The sequence below is a fragment of the Pygocentrus nattereri genome, chromosome 9 (genome assembly GCF_015220715.1).
Source record: "Pygocentrus nattereri isolate fPygNat1 chromosome 9, fPygNat1.pri, whole genome shotgun sequence".
NCBI classification, from domain to species: domain Eukaryota; kingdom Metazoa; phylum Chordata; class Actinopteri; order Characiformes; family Serrasalmidae; genus Pygocentrus; species Pygocentrus nattereri.
Window position 1 is genome coordinate 22,556,241 of NC_051219.1, and position 15,459 is coordinate 22,571,699.

The 15,459-nt window shown below is 40.7% G+C and overlaps 1 protein-coding gene across 11 annotated transcripts in view; it reads right to left on the reverse strand.

Moving 5' to 3' along the window:
- Positions 1-15,459, reverse strand: part of LOC108424985 (ankyrin repeat and SAM domain-containing protein 1A) — a 109,609-nt gene that overhangs the window by 23,066 nt on the left and 71,084 nt on the right. For 7 of the 11 annotated variants that reach the window (XM_037541177.1, XM_017693353.2, XM_017693349.2 and 4 more), the window contains 2 exons: positions 12,275-12,344; positions 2,234-2,349 (listed from right to left, as the gene is read on the reverse strand). In XM_037541177.1, coding sequence (XP_037397074.1) covers positions 2,234-2,349; positions 12,275-12,344 — 186 coding nt within the window. Of the gene's footprint in view, positions 1-2,233; positions 2,350-12,274; positions 12,345-13,993; positions 14,908-15,459 lie in introns of those variants that run through there. The other 4 variants (XM_017693347.2, XM_017693351.2, XM_037541179.1 and 1 more) reach the window with 3 other exon arrangements.

Genomic DNA, 15,459 nt, shown 5'->3' on the forward strand with positions numbered 1-15,459 from the left:
CACAGGGAATCATTCATGCTACATCTAATATACATCAAGAGCGAGTGCTCAGAGTGATGGAGCGTGGGAGAAGACGGCTTGTTAAAATTTAGAACAGAATGAAAGCCGAGGGGGCCGAGATCACACAGGCTAATCAAAAAATGTCTGCTACCATGGATTTCAGAGCATGTACCGTACATGAGAGGCTGAGAACTTGTCGGTTTCAGAGACCTTAGGAGGAACATCTCACAAAACACTCAACTATAATGAGCTGATCTTTAATTAACTGAGGTTGTGGACTTTACATGGTTCCCCAATAACAGAAACACTACCAGATTCAATACGTGCGCAGGACAATTCACAAAAATCATATCTGGGGTTGATAAGATGTCAATTCAACATTTTGTGGTGTAACCAAAATATAAAGTGCCTGAAAACAGTCAGTTTGTTCTTGTTAATATATTAAAGCTCCCATTTTCAGCATTTTAACATAAAAAGTAAAATATTAGAGATATAAAGTGACATAGTGGAATTAAGGCTATTGGCCTCTTTGCATTAGAAATGTTAAAGAAAAACTTGCTAACACTAAAACAAATTGATCTGTTCTAATCAGTGTGTTGGCTTGGGGCTAAGCTAACACACTAGTCATTAGATAACACACTAGCTCTGAGCTAACACACTGGTTGAAAGCTAACACAAGTCATAAGCTGACACACTACTCATTAACTAACACACTGGTCATGAGCTAACACACTGGTCATGAGCTAACACACTGGTCATGAGCTAACACACTGGTCATGAGCTAACACACTGGTCATGAGCTAACACTAGTTACGAGCTAACACACTAGTAATAAACTAACACACTGGTCATGAGCTAACACACTAGTTACGAGCTAACACACTAGTTACGAGCTAACACACTAGTTACGAGCTAACACACTAGTAATAAACTAACACACTAGTAATAAACTAACACACTGGTCATGAGCTAACACACTGGTCATGAGCTAACACACTGGTCATGAGCTAACACTAGTTACGAGCTAACACACTAGTAATAAACTAACACACTGGTCATGAGCTAACACACTAGTTACGAGCTAACACACTAGTTACGAGCTAACACACTAGTTACGAGCTAACACACTAGTTACGAGCTAACACACTAGTTACGAGCTAACACACTAGTAATAAACTAACACACTAGTAATAAACTAACACACTAGTAATAAACTAACACACTGGTCATGAGCTAACACACTGGTCATGAGCTAACACACTGGTCATGAGCTAACACACTGGTCATGAGCTAAGACCCTTGTCCTGAGCTAAGACACTTGTCCTGAGCTAACACACTGGGCATGAGCTAACACACTGGTCATGAGCTAACACACTGGTCATGAGCTAACACAAAAGTCATAAACTAACACATTGGTCCTGAGCTAACACACTGGTCATGAGCTAATACAAAGCCCTGAGCAAACACACTAGCACTGAGCAAACACACTAGTCATGAGCCAACACACTAGTCATGAGCCAACACACTAGTCATGAGCCAACACTCTGGTGATGGGCTAACACACTAGCCCTAAGCTAACATGCTAGCCCTAAGCTAACACGCTAGCCCTGACCTAACACACTAGCCCTAACCTAACACACTAGCCCTGACCTAACACACTAGCCCTAACCTAGTCACACTATCACACTAGTCATGAGCTAACACACATGTGAACACTCTAGCCCCAAACTAACACATTCAACAACACAATGCACTATAATAGCAAATGAAATGAAGAGTCAAGATATTTCCACCATAGGTGACTGAGTTTGTTTTGACATCACTTTAGACATTATTTTGGGAGGTAGGGATTTCCCGACCTGCACTGTAACCACCAATGTATCGAATTAACACATTTTTGTACATATTTTAGCCAAATAGTTCACATTTTCAGTACATTAAAGTTAAATAAAATCCAATTTATGCATGATAAAGTCGCCAATTATGTAAAAATGCTACAATTACTCCATATTTTGGTACACACTTTTAGTTTGGCTAACTTAAGTCTTGAATGGTTTTGGATAATTCCCATTTAGGACACCACTAGGACAGCCCGAACAAAAGATTGGGCTCAATGCACCAGTCTAGTAGAACATGTCTGATTCTTTGAAATCAAACCGGGATGTCCCTGACGACAAGCACAAAGACAGTGCTCACGATGTGCATATGTGTGTTTTGCTCGTCAGTTACTCACCATGAAGCGAAGGTCATCGAAGCCGTTCAGTAGCAGTTTGCTCTCGTACTGCGGCAGGCCCACGTGCTCCAGCCAGTCGCCCACTGGCTGGTCCAACAGCCGGCTGACTCCACCTGCTGACAGAGGGAAACGCTTCAGGAGGGAAAAACCCCGCAGCCGGTAGCATCGGCACCCAGAGGACGACATGTGGCACTGCCACATCATCCTCGGCCAGCAGTGCCGGGAGCATAAGCACCAGGAGGGCAGGGGTGACAGCGTCCCGGCAGAGAGAGGGGCACCAGTGCCCGAGAACTCACACAAGAAAAATGGTACAGGTCAGAGGTTGCAGGGGTCTGGGTTTGATGGTCAAGTGGTCATGGTGGTTAAATAGAGTCCAGAAGCAGGCATTCCAGAGCAGGACATTAAATACTAAAATGGATTATTGTTGTTAGCTACAGGAAGTTAAGCTTGGGCTCCTTCAGAATAACAGTCAACAGAATTGCAAGGGAAAGGTTCAGAAGATTGTGTAAAGATCAAACACTCCAGTTTCAGATTAAGACCACTGTACAAATGACCTTTTCTCCTGAACAGTCCAAGTGTTCATAATTACATCCAAATGAGTTTCATAAGTTCTGAACAATAACCACATTTGTTTGGGAAAGGTTCAAAAGTTGTGCCTAAAGATTAAAACTGTCCAAGTTGGTGCAGGTTCTCAGTTCCTGATTAAGACCAGAATACACCACTGCACTGCAGTCCACAGGTTTATAGTTCCACAGAAGTACCCACTGGAGTCAATCTCCAATCAACCTCCAACAAACAGTGACCCAGGAAAAGCTTAAAACCAGTAATTTCTAAAAGACCACACTTGCAGATTCTCATTCTTGTCAAAAGGACTCCTTCAGATGTTCCAGGTTATCATTTTCAGATTAAAACCTGAATAGACTGGACAAATAACAAGTCTCACTGCACAAGTTGATAACTGCATGGAAATACAACCACAGTACATAGAAAGTGTTTGTGCCCCCACCAAAAAAGCAGTCTCCTACTTGCTTAAAATCAGGGAATTGCCTCTTTTCTGAAAGAGCAAGCTTGCAGATCCACTCTGATTGACTGGGTTCCTTAATGAGAACAGACTGCAGCGGACAGCAAGACGAAGAAATAAACATCAGCAAGCTGGTGGTGGTTCTCTCCTGAGCAAGCAAAGCTTTAGAAAATCAGGGATCAGATCATTAGGCCAACAACAAGACCCATGTCGTCCCTGTCTCTCTGCTCACAACAAGTCTTGCACGCAAATCAAAGAAGTCGTCCCTGCAGATCCTGGTGTTTGAAGGCACATGCCACGCTTGCCAAGCAACACACCCAGAGTAGCAATTAACGCTCCAGTTTATAGCAACTAATTAAATGCTAATTATGTTATGGCATAAAAGCCTGAAGCTTCTTGGAGTCTTGCAAAATTTCTAGCTGAAAGTCAGCGCAACTGGGCTTGAGGGACTTAACAGCATTCTGGAAACTCTTAAATCAAATGGGCTGACAATTTTCTTCAGTCTAAGTGTGTGCAGACGGGATCCTGATTAAATCTCTGCTAGGAGCTAAAGTGGCCCGGCTTGCATGACTTGCATTTGCCAAATTCGCTCAGCGCTTTTCATGACCAAAAAGGTGCATAAGCTGCATGATAACACATTAAATGCAGAGAGAGCTGGGCCAGTTCCCACAGCTCAGTGCAGCTGTTATCTGCTTTTTCTATTTTTTCCATCACCGGCACTAGAGTGCAGCATCAATTACGCACCCCTTTTGTCAACCCCGGATATACTCAAACTTGATAAGTCCGCTACAGAGAGCATAAACACCAGCTTACCTCAAACCTCCTCTGATCAGAAGAGCAGAAGCAAAGCTTTGAGATAAATCCACACTAAACTCACTCAATAGGGTTAGAAACTAACATCTCAAGCAAGAGTCCGGCTCTACCGTAACTTAGTTCTCAGACTTGGGGAAGCCTTTCCAGAAACGTTTAAAAATGAAAGTTGGGAGCAAATCCTACAGTCAAATCCAGGCTTCGCAGTATCGTTTCCCCTGAGCATTAGGCGATATCTGGAGTGTTCCTCTGCTGAATTTGAGAAAAACTTAATCTCTGCTCCGGACGATCGCTCTAGGCTCGGTCGGAGAATTTGAGCAGAAACTGTAACCAAGGATCCCAAGGATCAAGGATGTGAAAGCTGCTGTCCTCCAGTGAATTCTGCTCTGCAGCCTTCTGTTCTGTCTCCTTCCTTTGCTCTCCCTCGCCAATCCTCCTCTGCCTCTCTCCTCCCTCCCTCCCCTCCTCCCTCCCTCCCTCCCTCCCTCCCCTTCAGAGAAACCGCAGGGCTGGTGTTCATTGTCTGAAGAATCAAGCAATCGTTACGCTCAACAAATTTTTGTCCCCACCTCTCTCTCTCTCTCTCTCTCTCTCTCTCTCTCTCTCTCTCTCTCTCTCTCTCTCTCTCTCTCAGAATGTCACTAAGGACAGCAGTGATGACCGGCAAGTCTCATAGAGACAGGAAGGTTGGCTCTCAACACTAAAGGATCTCAGCAAATGCTAATTAACAGGTTATCTATGTCACGCTCAGTGGAAACACTGATATCACTGATCACAATCTAAAGAAGGAACATGCATGAGTGCACCCCCCAGACTTATTACTATGCTGCAGGGCAAACCAATTCATCCCCTAACCCACACTCACATTAATATTTCATTACCTTTCCCCATACAGACCACTGCAAGCACAGCAAGAGCTGGCAAAGTGTTGCAACAGGATTGGCAAACTTTATATCAACAAAAACTAATGCGTTAAAATGGAGATTAAGTCTTACGTAATTTAAGTTAGGACTCATGATCACTCATGATCACCATTGTGATTGATTTGTTTGAGCGACGCAGTGAACCTGCAGGTCAGTATAACATTGTGGTCAGCTATCTCCACAAAAAGAAACAAATCAGTTTTAAGAGCGTAACTGAAAAAGAGGAAACCCACACCAGCAGGATCTCACTACTTCATGTACGTTTATAGCTACAAATTGTGTGTAAATGATGTAAAATACTAAGTACCGATAGATAAGTTTAGTTCTATTTGTAATTAATTTTGTACACACATCTAGAACTGATACAAATAAATACAAACAATTTATATTTACAATCATCTTTCAGTATGGTTTGGTAAAGGCAGGTAAGTTGAATCCTGATCTTATTCACCTTTATTTCAATTTCAACACACAAAATGAGTGTAGAATTTATGTAATATATTAAAATTATACATGTACACTTTTGGTAGATAATAAGAGTATGTTTTTCTTCATTGTGTTTGTTATGCTAATTCCAAAAAACAAAATTTCAGTTTCAGCTTTTTTTTCCCAGATTTCTCATTTCACTGCATCACTGTTATTTACAATGTACCTTCACACAGAGGGCAATAATACTGATACATGAAATATTACCTTAATAATCAGCAGAGGCAATGCAAAGTCCCTCAAAGAAAAGAACATTTCTCCAACTAGGGTGCCTGCAGGAAACAGGAAATGAGGTCGTAGGCATGGGCGTCTGTGGAACAGACGGAAGACTGGTCCTCTAGCTGAGTCGACGCAGAGAGAATAAATCATAACTGGGTCAAAAGCCCAGAAAGAACAGACAGAACACAGAACACACTGTTCCATCACAAGAGCCCATCAGTAAAACAGAACCGGAACGAGAACAAGACCCTAAAGCAGAGGACCTTTGGGCAAACTCCTTACAACAAAAACAATGACATACAACACAAAGCTGCATGGATAGGAACAGCAGTGACCACACACTGTCCTCCACTGAGGTGATACTGATCAAGAGGCAGCTAAGGCAGAGTCACTGTCTGGTTAAGTGGAGTCATTAACTCTGCTGCAATCAGGTTAATGACTTGATGATACAGTCGCAGATAGAAATACTGAACAGTGAAAGAATCTTCGCTGGTAGCGAAAATCAATGGTGTTACAAAACGTATTGCTTTCACCAGTAGCTAATTTAGTGCCAAAGTTACACCAAAATAAAAGATTTTACAAAATGGATGGATGTGACACTAATCCACCAATAAGAGAACACCCTGGATTGAAGTCCACCAATAGCAGAACACCTTTGGCTAAAAATCCCCCAAAAGGAGAACACTAAAAATTCAGTAATAGGAGAACACCTTGGACAAATTCCACCAATAGACACACTTGGCTAAAAATACACCAATAAGAGAGCATCCTTGATTAAAACCCACCAATAGAAGAATACCGTGCATATAAATAAACCAACAGAAGAATACTTATTTCAAAATCAACCATTGGCTAAAAATACACCAATAAAGAACACCTTGGCTAAAAATCTTGGAGAACACCCTGGACAGAAATCCACTAATAGGAGAAGACCTTGGCTAAAATCTACCAATAAGAGAGCTCCTTGACTAAAATTACCATTAGGAGAACACCTTGGCTAAAATTCCACCAAAAGGAGAACACTGTGGCTAAAAATATATAAATAGGAGAACATCCTGGCTAAAAATCTATAGTTAGGAGAACACCCTGGCTAAAAATCTATAGATAGGAGAACAAGCTGGCTAAAAATATTATAGATAGAACACCCCGGCTAAAATATATATAGATAGGAGAACACCCTGGCAAAAATCTATAAATAGGAGAACACCCTGGCCAAAAATCTATAAATAGGAGAACATCCTGGCCAAAAATCTATAAATAGGAGAACACCCTGGCAAAAATCTATAGACAGGAGAACACCCTGGCTAAAAGTCTATAGACAGGAGAACACCCTGGCTAAAAGTCTATAGAAAGGAGAACACCCTGGCTAAAAATGTATAAATAGGAGAACACATTGGCCTAAAATCCACGAACAGAACACCTTGGATAGAAATCCACCAACAGAACAGTGGCAAAACAAAAATACACCAAAAGGACCCAACCATGATGAAACTGTAAGTGGGCGGAGTGGATGGATGAGTCTAGCTGCAGCAACAACACAAACAATATCACACAAGCTGAAACAGAATCTGGCTGAGGATTTACTGGAATCATCTCGTGCAGCAGATGTACCGTTTATAGCAATAAAGCAATTAGCACAAAGCTTAACATCTTACTGTTGACCAACCTTCCTGAGCAAGACCTTCTCTCAAAGTCCATTACTCCAGTAGCCAACACACCAGCTCCCCCACTAACCAAGGTCATCCATCACCAAGGCTAAACGTCTCAGCATCCATCGATTTAACTCTCCAGGGTCCCACCGTCCTTCACCAGATCACAGCACACCAACTCAAAGACACAGACATCCAGAGTGATCAGGCCCGTGTGACCACGAAACCTGGTCTCCTATGATGTGTGGAGAGCTTATTCTGTTCCAGCCTTTAGATATTCAGTGAGATCTGGTTACGTCCAGAAGCTGCAGCCACAAAGATACAAATATTCCCAACGAGGGAAACGCAGAAGCAGCAGGATGCCGAAGCTAAAGCAAAAGCCTTTGTACTTTAGCATCTGTAATGTTGAGCAATTACACTGTCAAATAACATTCGTTATAATAAACAGCCTTGCCTGCTTAATAAAATCGAGTCTTCCTTTTTACAACAGTGTGATTAAAGATAGGCCAGCTGTGTGATTTCTTTATTACCTCGTTTGGAGTGATGGAAAGCTCCAGGAATTCCAAACAAGCAGAATCCCAGTTCTGTTTTTCTCAGTTTAAATGATCACTTTAGAGAGCATGTTCAGTTTAAAGGGGAATTCCACCATTTTTTTCAAAGTTTCTGAATAATTGACAAATTAAATAATTCAGACTCAGCTGTAGGGGTGCGGGAAAATCTTGATTCTTAGATGCATCACGATGCAGACGTGAACAATTCTGAATCGATTTATAAATGTCAAAAATTAATTACATTAATTAAATCTGTTTAATTATGCAAGATTATTGAAAAATCAATGGAACTGTCCTTTAAATGATCACATTAGCGGATGCCTGGTGGTTTCCTCAAAGAACTGCTTCACCAGAAAAATGCTAATATAGAGGATAACTAGGAGCTACATTAGAATTTTTGGTGTTAATTAATTCATTAAGCTTTTCTGATCATTCTCCTAAAGCACAGAGCACTGGACAATTATCAAATATACGTTCTAATCTCTCTCTATATATATAGAGAGATTGTGAGAAGGTGCTTAAGTTGAAGGCGGTGAAATTATAAACAGCATATGCGTTACATAAACGATGCCATCATGCTAAATAATTTTTCCATTACAGCTTTTTTTTAATACTTTCCATCAAACAGAATGTGTCATGCACACTTAAAAATGATGATTCTTCAAGGGTATATATACATAAACCCAAAGAACCTTCTGCATGATTAAATGGTTCTTTGCATGGTGAAATAGTTCTTCAGATTGATGGAGAATGTGATGTATTTGGTTTGAAATAGCACCAAAAAGGGTTCTTCTATTGTTACAGACTTGATATCATAAGAATAATAAAAGAACCCTTTTAGTGCTATATAGAATCATCTACAGCACATTCCTCATCAATCAGAAAAAACCTTTAATGATGCAAAACCCCGTTAATCATGCAAATGTTCATAGTTCAGCATAGGACCATTTAATTTACTAAATAACCCTTGGGTGTACTGCACTATAATGAGGCAAGAGACGACAACATACACATTAGATGCACATCCTCACTCTGTTCTCATTCTTTATACAACTTTATGCAAATTAGCTAAGTAGCGACCAATCAGATTGTTCATATGTGGGGCCCTAACCGATTCTGTCATGCCCATAGTCACACGGCGAGAACACACACTGAGCAGGAGGTAAAACAGGTCATAAAACATTATTATTACTTTAGATTATTTTAAAAACAGTATTAGGCTGTGTTAAGGTTCAGAACTGTTCTCTATGTCTGCTCACGCTTTCTCTTTTTAATTCAACATTAAATTCAATGCTACCTTAAATGACATGGCAGGGGACAAAGGAAGAGATTCTAATGCAGCATTAACTTACCAATAGTGCAGCTACTGCAGGTCTCAAAATTACATGAATAAAAATACAAAATTAGGAACTTGTCTCTAAAACAAGCATATGAGTGTTTTCTAGGCTAATAACATTCAGATCTCTGTATTATTTTTACTGTTATTATTGTTTAATACAGTTGCAGCCCTAAAATAAGGGGATGCTGCAGCCCCCATAGCCCCCCACCACGTTCCTGGACTTTAGCATGCATGTCATGTAGAGGTGGGCAGTATGGCGATAAAATTGATTGTTGAAGTATGTCACACCAACTTCAGGCTTCATTACAGAGAGAGCAGAATGAGACCTGTTTGACAGGAATATGTGAAATGTACTCATTAGCTCCAAGAATATCTACGGAGAATCATGAGTCAAAATTTGGGCTGAATGTGGGGATGTGAACTTATTGTGGTTGGTCCTACACCAATCCAACACCTTGCAAAGGAGGGCTTATAGTAGGGGGCGCTGGAGCACTTGTTAAACTCTGTTGTTGGCACAGGGGTGCAGCGTAAGTGAGCGTAGCTAAATAGTCCCCCCAAAAATTCAGTTAAGTACATAGATGTGAGTTGTGTGTGTGGAGACACATTATGGTAAAAATAAACAATAACTCTAAAAGGTGGAACTGCTCTGTTAAACTAAACTTCAGCTTTAGAATCACTGTGCACCTAATAAATGTGGATGTTACCCCAGTGGCTGTATGTGGCGTCAGCTGTTCACAGCTGTACCCACTGGGCTGTCTGAGTTAATATTCCTGTGGATTAGGGGTGCAATGACTATCCGACTTAGTTGACAAAAATTCACAACCAAATTAATTGATTTAATAGTTGATTAGTTGGTGACATCATTACATATATTTCTCGCGCTCACTGGGAATGTTTTGACATTACCACTGGACTGACAAAAGTGGAACGGAGGCCTCACAAACAAAATCCTCAAAAGTGTGGGAGCATTTCACACTTAATTATGAAAAAAAGGTTGTCGGGTGTGCATTTGGAAAAGCTGACCTTGCACAGGAGCTGGCACGGGACCACATACTCCAGGTTGGAGCATGTGGAAAGAAAACACATTGACTCACTGGACGAAGAAGATTTATCTTAGTAAACTAGTTGTGCTAGCGAGCTAGTTGGCTAATGTTAATGTTCAAAGCCTTCTTACTTCATGTTATGATCTGTAAGATCTATTTTGAAGTGCATGCTCTCTGGAATCGTTCAAGGAGTTGAAACGGAGAAGCTAGTAACTATTATTCACCAATACCCTGTTCACATTTAAAATAACATTTATCGTTTTGAACACTGCATCTTTGTCTTAATGTTGAGGCCACCTGTGCACTCAAATTCAACAAACACAGGAGAATGTTTGCAAACAGTTTTCAATTTTCCTAGAACATTTTGCCGCCACCTGCAGACAGTTTCAGGAGGTTCTGCGCGAACATACAGGGCAGCTATTCGAAGAGTTATCATTAAATTGAAATGTTTACACCAAATCGTTCAAATTTACTGTATAGTGAACAAGTTTGACACAAACATTCGCCACTTTTCCATCCGCTCCATTAGAGCGCAACTGCTCTGCATCTGCTCTCAGAGGAGCCCTAGCCTCCCAGGAGCATGTGGAGATGCTGATTTTCCTCCGTTTCAGTAAAGACCTGTGATTGTAGAATTTTGTTGGAAAAGAGTGTAGACAGACAGCAGAATGCACAAAAAAGGAAAACATTTGTACACCCTTAGTTTTAAACTTTGACAGGAAAAAAATATTGGAGTTTTACTTATCTTTTCTAATACCAGGAAACTTAATTAAAACTGAATTTTTGTTATTCATCTTTGTCTTCAATGTTAACTAACAAATGCACAAAAACAACCTCAAGCTAAATTTAAAAGCTGATAGCTACATAAGATATATATATATATATATATATATATATATATATATATATATATATATATATATATTTAAGTAATATAGGAGTTACTTGGTAATAACAATTTATAATCTGAATAATTGATTATTCCTTTCAATAATCGAAAGATTATTCAAATATCAAATTAGTTGTTTGTTGCAGCCCTAGTGTGGATCACTGAAAATTAGAACTTATTCATTCATCATCATTGGCTGCTTAGTCCAGGTAGGGTCACGGTAGCAGTTGGGAGAGCAAAGAATCCCAGACGACTCTTTCCTCCAGCTCATTCCTGGGGAGCACAAGCTGCTCCCAGGCCAACTTGGAGATGGAAACTCTCCAGTGGGTCCTAGGATGACCCCGGCATCTTGTCCCAGTAGGCTGTGTCTAGCACACCCCACACCGGGAAGTGTCCAGGGGGCATCTAGATCAGATGCCCAAACCACCTCAACTGGCTCCTCTCAATGCAGAGAAGTAGAGGATCTACACCAAACGCCAGATGACCGTGCTCCTCACCCTATTAAGTAGAGTGTAGCCCACCACCCTGCGAAGGAAGCTCATTTCCACCACTTGTATTCGCAATTACATTCTTTCGGTTATTATCCACGTCTATTGACCATAGGTGAGGGTCAGGATGTAGACTGACCAGAAAAACCTTATGGCTCAGCTCCTTTCACCACTACAGTCCTGTATTGTAACTGCATTACTGCTGCCACACAACTACTTCCCATCACTCGTGAACAAGACCCTGAGATACAAAAACTCCTCCACCTGGGGAAAGTCCTTTTCCCTTATCTGACGTGGGCTTGAAATCCTTTTCAAAATATAATTTTAACTTAGTTATTTAAGCTTGAACCTTGTACAGTGGTGAAGTGGTTTTGCACAATCAACTACGTGTATTGAGCTTGTGATAAATTTCACTAATAAGCGTGTTCTGCTGGTGTTATTGATTGAACTATGGGCATTAAAAGAGCATGCACTAGGGGGTGGGGTTTAAAAGTTTAACATGTTGCATCTGACTCTGTAAGATTAGTCAAACCACAGAATAATAAATATGGAATATTTGCACCATAACGTTCAGGCTAAGTTGGTTCACACTGAGTAGAGAAGCAAAGACAGTTAGGAGAACCCACCTGACGCACTGCTCTCCTGGTCTTTGGAGAAGTCGATGCCAGCTCCTATTAACGTCATGATCTTCTCAATCTGAAAGAACGAGAGGAAGCTGGTGTTTATATGAAAGTTAGAGATTCTTCCAATCCAGACTGAACAGAAAGACTGCAGTGATTTATGTGACCAACTGAAATCGGTTCTCATCAGCAGGAAACTCATCCATCAGCAGCAGGTAAAGACAGACGCACATGGCTGCACGGGGGCATGACTGAACGGTGGGAACGTCAGATTATTCCTCATTGTTTTTCTGACGTATTATAAACTCTCTTCCTCACCATTAGATGGAAAAAGTAACCAAATGGCTCTCGCACAGAAGCAAAAAGGCCTTTTCATGATACTAAACAAACAATTACCGAACTCACCTTCTGTGGAACTTGCAGACTGATTTGGATAGAATAGTCTTTCAATGTGAAAGCAGGTGGATCTTTTACATAAAAACTGAACTTCCGCTTGGGACTTTCTGTCTCACTTGTTTTTGTGAGGGTGTAATTTGCTGTAAATCACTGGGATTGGTTACTGGGTAAGCACTCTTGGTAAGGCACCTTTTTTCCTATGTCTTCCTCGTTCCTCATCATTCGTTGGTAGGACGGACCACACCTCTGTGATTGGGTCCAGGTGTGACTGGAGTTCTTATATTTGTCTTTGTCTGAATGTGTTTTTGTAAAAAATGTCAATATTGGCTACTGCATCTAAAGCCTACTGCACACTATTGTAGCTGTCTAAAAACTACCGCACACTGTCTGAAGAGTACCACACACTCTTTAAAGACAACAGCACTATCACACACACACACACACTGTTTAAAGACTACTGCAGCTATCTACATGCTTCCACACACTGTCTAAAAATCTACTAGAGATATCCAAATGACACTGCACATTGTCTAAAGGATACTGCAGCTGTCCAAAGGCTACCACACACCATCTAAAGGCTAACATTAAAAGCTCAGTCTAAAGGGAACCGCACAACGTCTGAAGACTAATATACAACACCTAAAAGCTACCACAAGACTAAGGGCTACCCCATGATGTCTAAATACTACCACACACCATTTAAAGCCTACAACAGTCATCAAAAGGCCACCACACACACCATCTAAAGACCACTGCAGCCATCTAAGGACTACCACATTCCATCTAAGGGATAACTGACAACGTTTAAGGGCTACCAAATGACAGCTAAGGGCTACCACACTACATTTAAAGGCTACTGCATGAAGTCTGAAGACTACTGCACACCATGTAAAGACCACTTCAGTTGTCTGAAAGCTACTGCACACTGTCTAAATACTACCACTAAAAACTTCCACACGCAGTCTATAGGCTACCACAACCTGTAGAAAGACTACAGCAGCCATCTAGAGGTTCCCATCAGATAATTAATTCCTCACTAATTCAGGCAACAGGTGAACATTTCTCGGTTTATCTTAAAAACTTTAGATTTACATCTTTTAAAGGTCATTTACCACGGATTAATGCCTTACAAATGCCTACAGCAAATTTGACTGAAATGCTGTCCCCAGAATCTGTCCAGACGCAGTGTTATAATATCTGTAATGGAAAAAAACATCTTCAACTATACATATTTTAATTCATAAATATGAAGTGGCCTTGGACCAGGTTGTCATATTAATACACTCTTTATTTGATCCCTGCATATGAAAAGAAAAAAAAAATACAAACCATGAGTGAAGAAGCTTTTTTTGCAGCAAAGAATCCAAGATTAGCGCTGATCTGCTTCTATTTAAAAATAGAATCAAAAGATTCATGAAAAATGAAACAGAACTGTTTTGATTTCTACTTGATTACACCAAATGTCTCCAAAGGCTGGACCTTATCTAATAAAACTCCTGACAGTCCCTCTCCTCAGCGCTGTAACTCCTGATTCTGTTTCTGAGTAAAGGTCAGCGTGAAGGCTTTCGTGTCCAGACAGAAACAAGGTCAAACAAAGGTCACATCTTAGGATTTTTGTCTGAGTCTAAAACAGTCTGAACAGATAAGATGATGTTCTCTAGAATTTAGGACGTTACATCACTGTCCGACTACATTTCAGGTCAAACAGAGGAAGAGTAGTAAGTCCTTATGTAACAGATGAAGCTCCTTAAAAATCATTCTAATTGGATCCAAACACTTTACTGCTCCTAATTAGTCCTGAAAGGAGCTCGAGGAAGATACAGAACTTAAAAGTTCCTGTGACAGACTGAGGGGCTTTTCAGTTCACTTTGGCCTTTTCAGGCTTTTGAGTGTTCTCAGTGTGCTAAGTGAGAGACTTTCTGTTTGTATGTGAGCATGTCCTTCAAACACAGACCTTCTAAATGGATCTACAAATGAACTGAACTTAGAGCTCCTCCTGAGCTGCTTACTGCTTTTTTATAATGCAGATAGTTGCAGTCCTAAAGTCTGATTGGCTGAACCACATTCAAAGGTGCTCCAAAATCCCCAATATGCACACAGCTATGACCACCTCACAACGACTGAATTGTGTATTATTGCACCACGACACGAAAAACCTTTGACTCTAATGCTGCTTGCATGGAGCACCTGGTGTACCGATGAAGTACAACCCCAGTTCCAATAAAGTTGTGTAAAACAAACAAAAACAGAATACAATGATTTGCAAATCCTTTTCAACCTATATTCAATTGAATACACTACAAAGACAAAACATTTCATGTTCAAACAGATAAACTTTATTGTTTTTTGCAAATATTCACTCATTTTGAATTTGATGCCTGCAACACGTTCCAAAGAAGTTGGGACAGGGGCACGTTTACCACTGTGTTACATCACCTTTCCTTTTAACAACACTCAATAAGCATTTGGGAACTGAGGACACTTAATTGTTGAATATTTGTAGGTGGAATTCTTTCCCATTCTTGCTTGATGTGCAACTTCAACAGTCCGGGGTCTCCATTGTTGTATTTTGCGCTTCATAATGCGCCACACATTTTCAATGGGAGACAGGTCTGGACTGCAGGCAGGCCAGTCTAGTACCTGCACTCTTTTAATACGAAGCCATGCTGTTGTAACACGTGTAGAATGTGGCTTGGCACTGTCTTGATAAAATAAGCAGGGACGTCCCTGAAAAAGACGTTGCTTGGATGGCAGCATATGTTGCTCCAAAACCTGTATGTACCTTTCAGCATTAA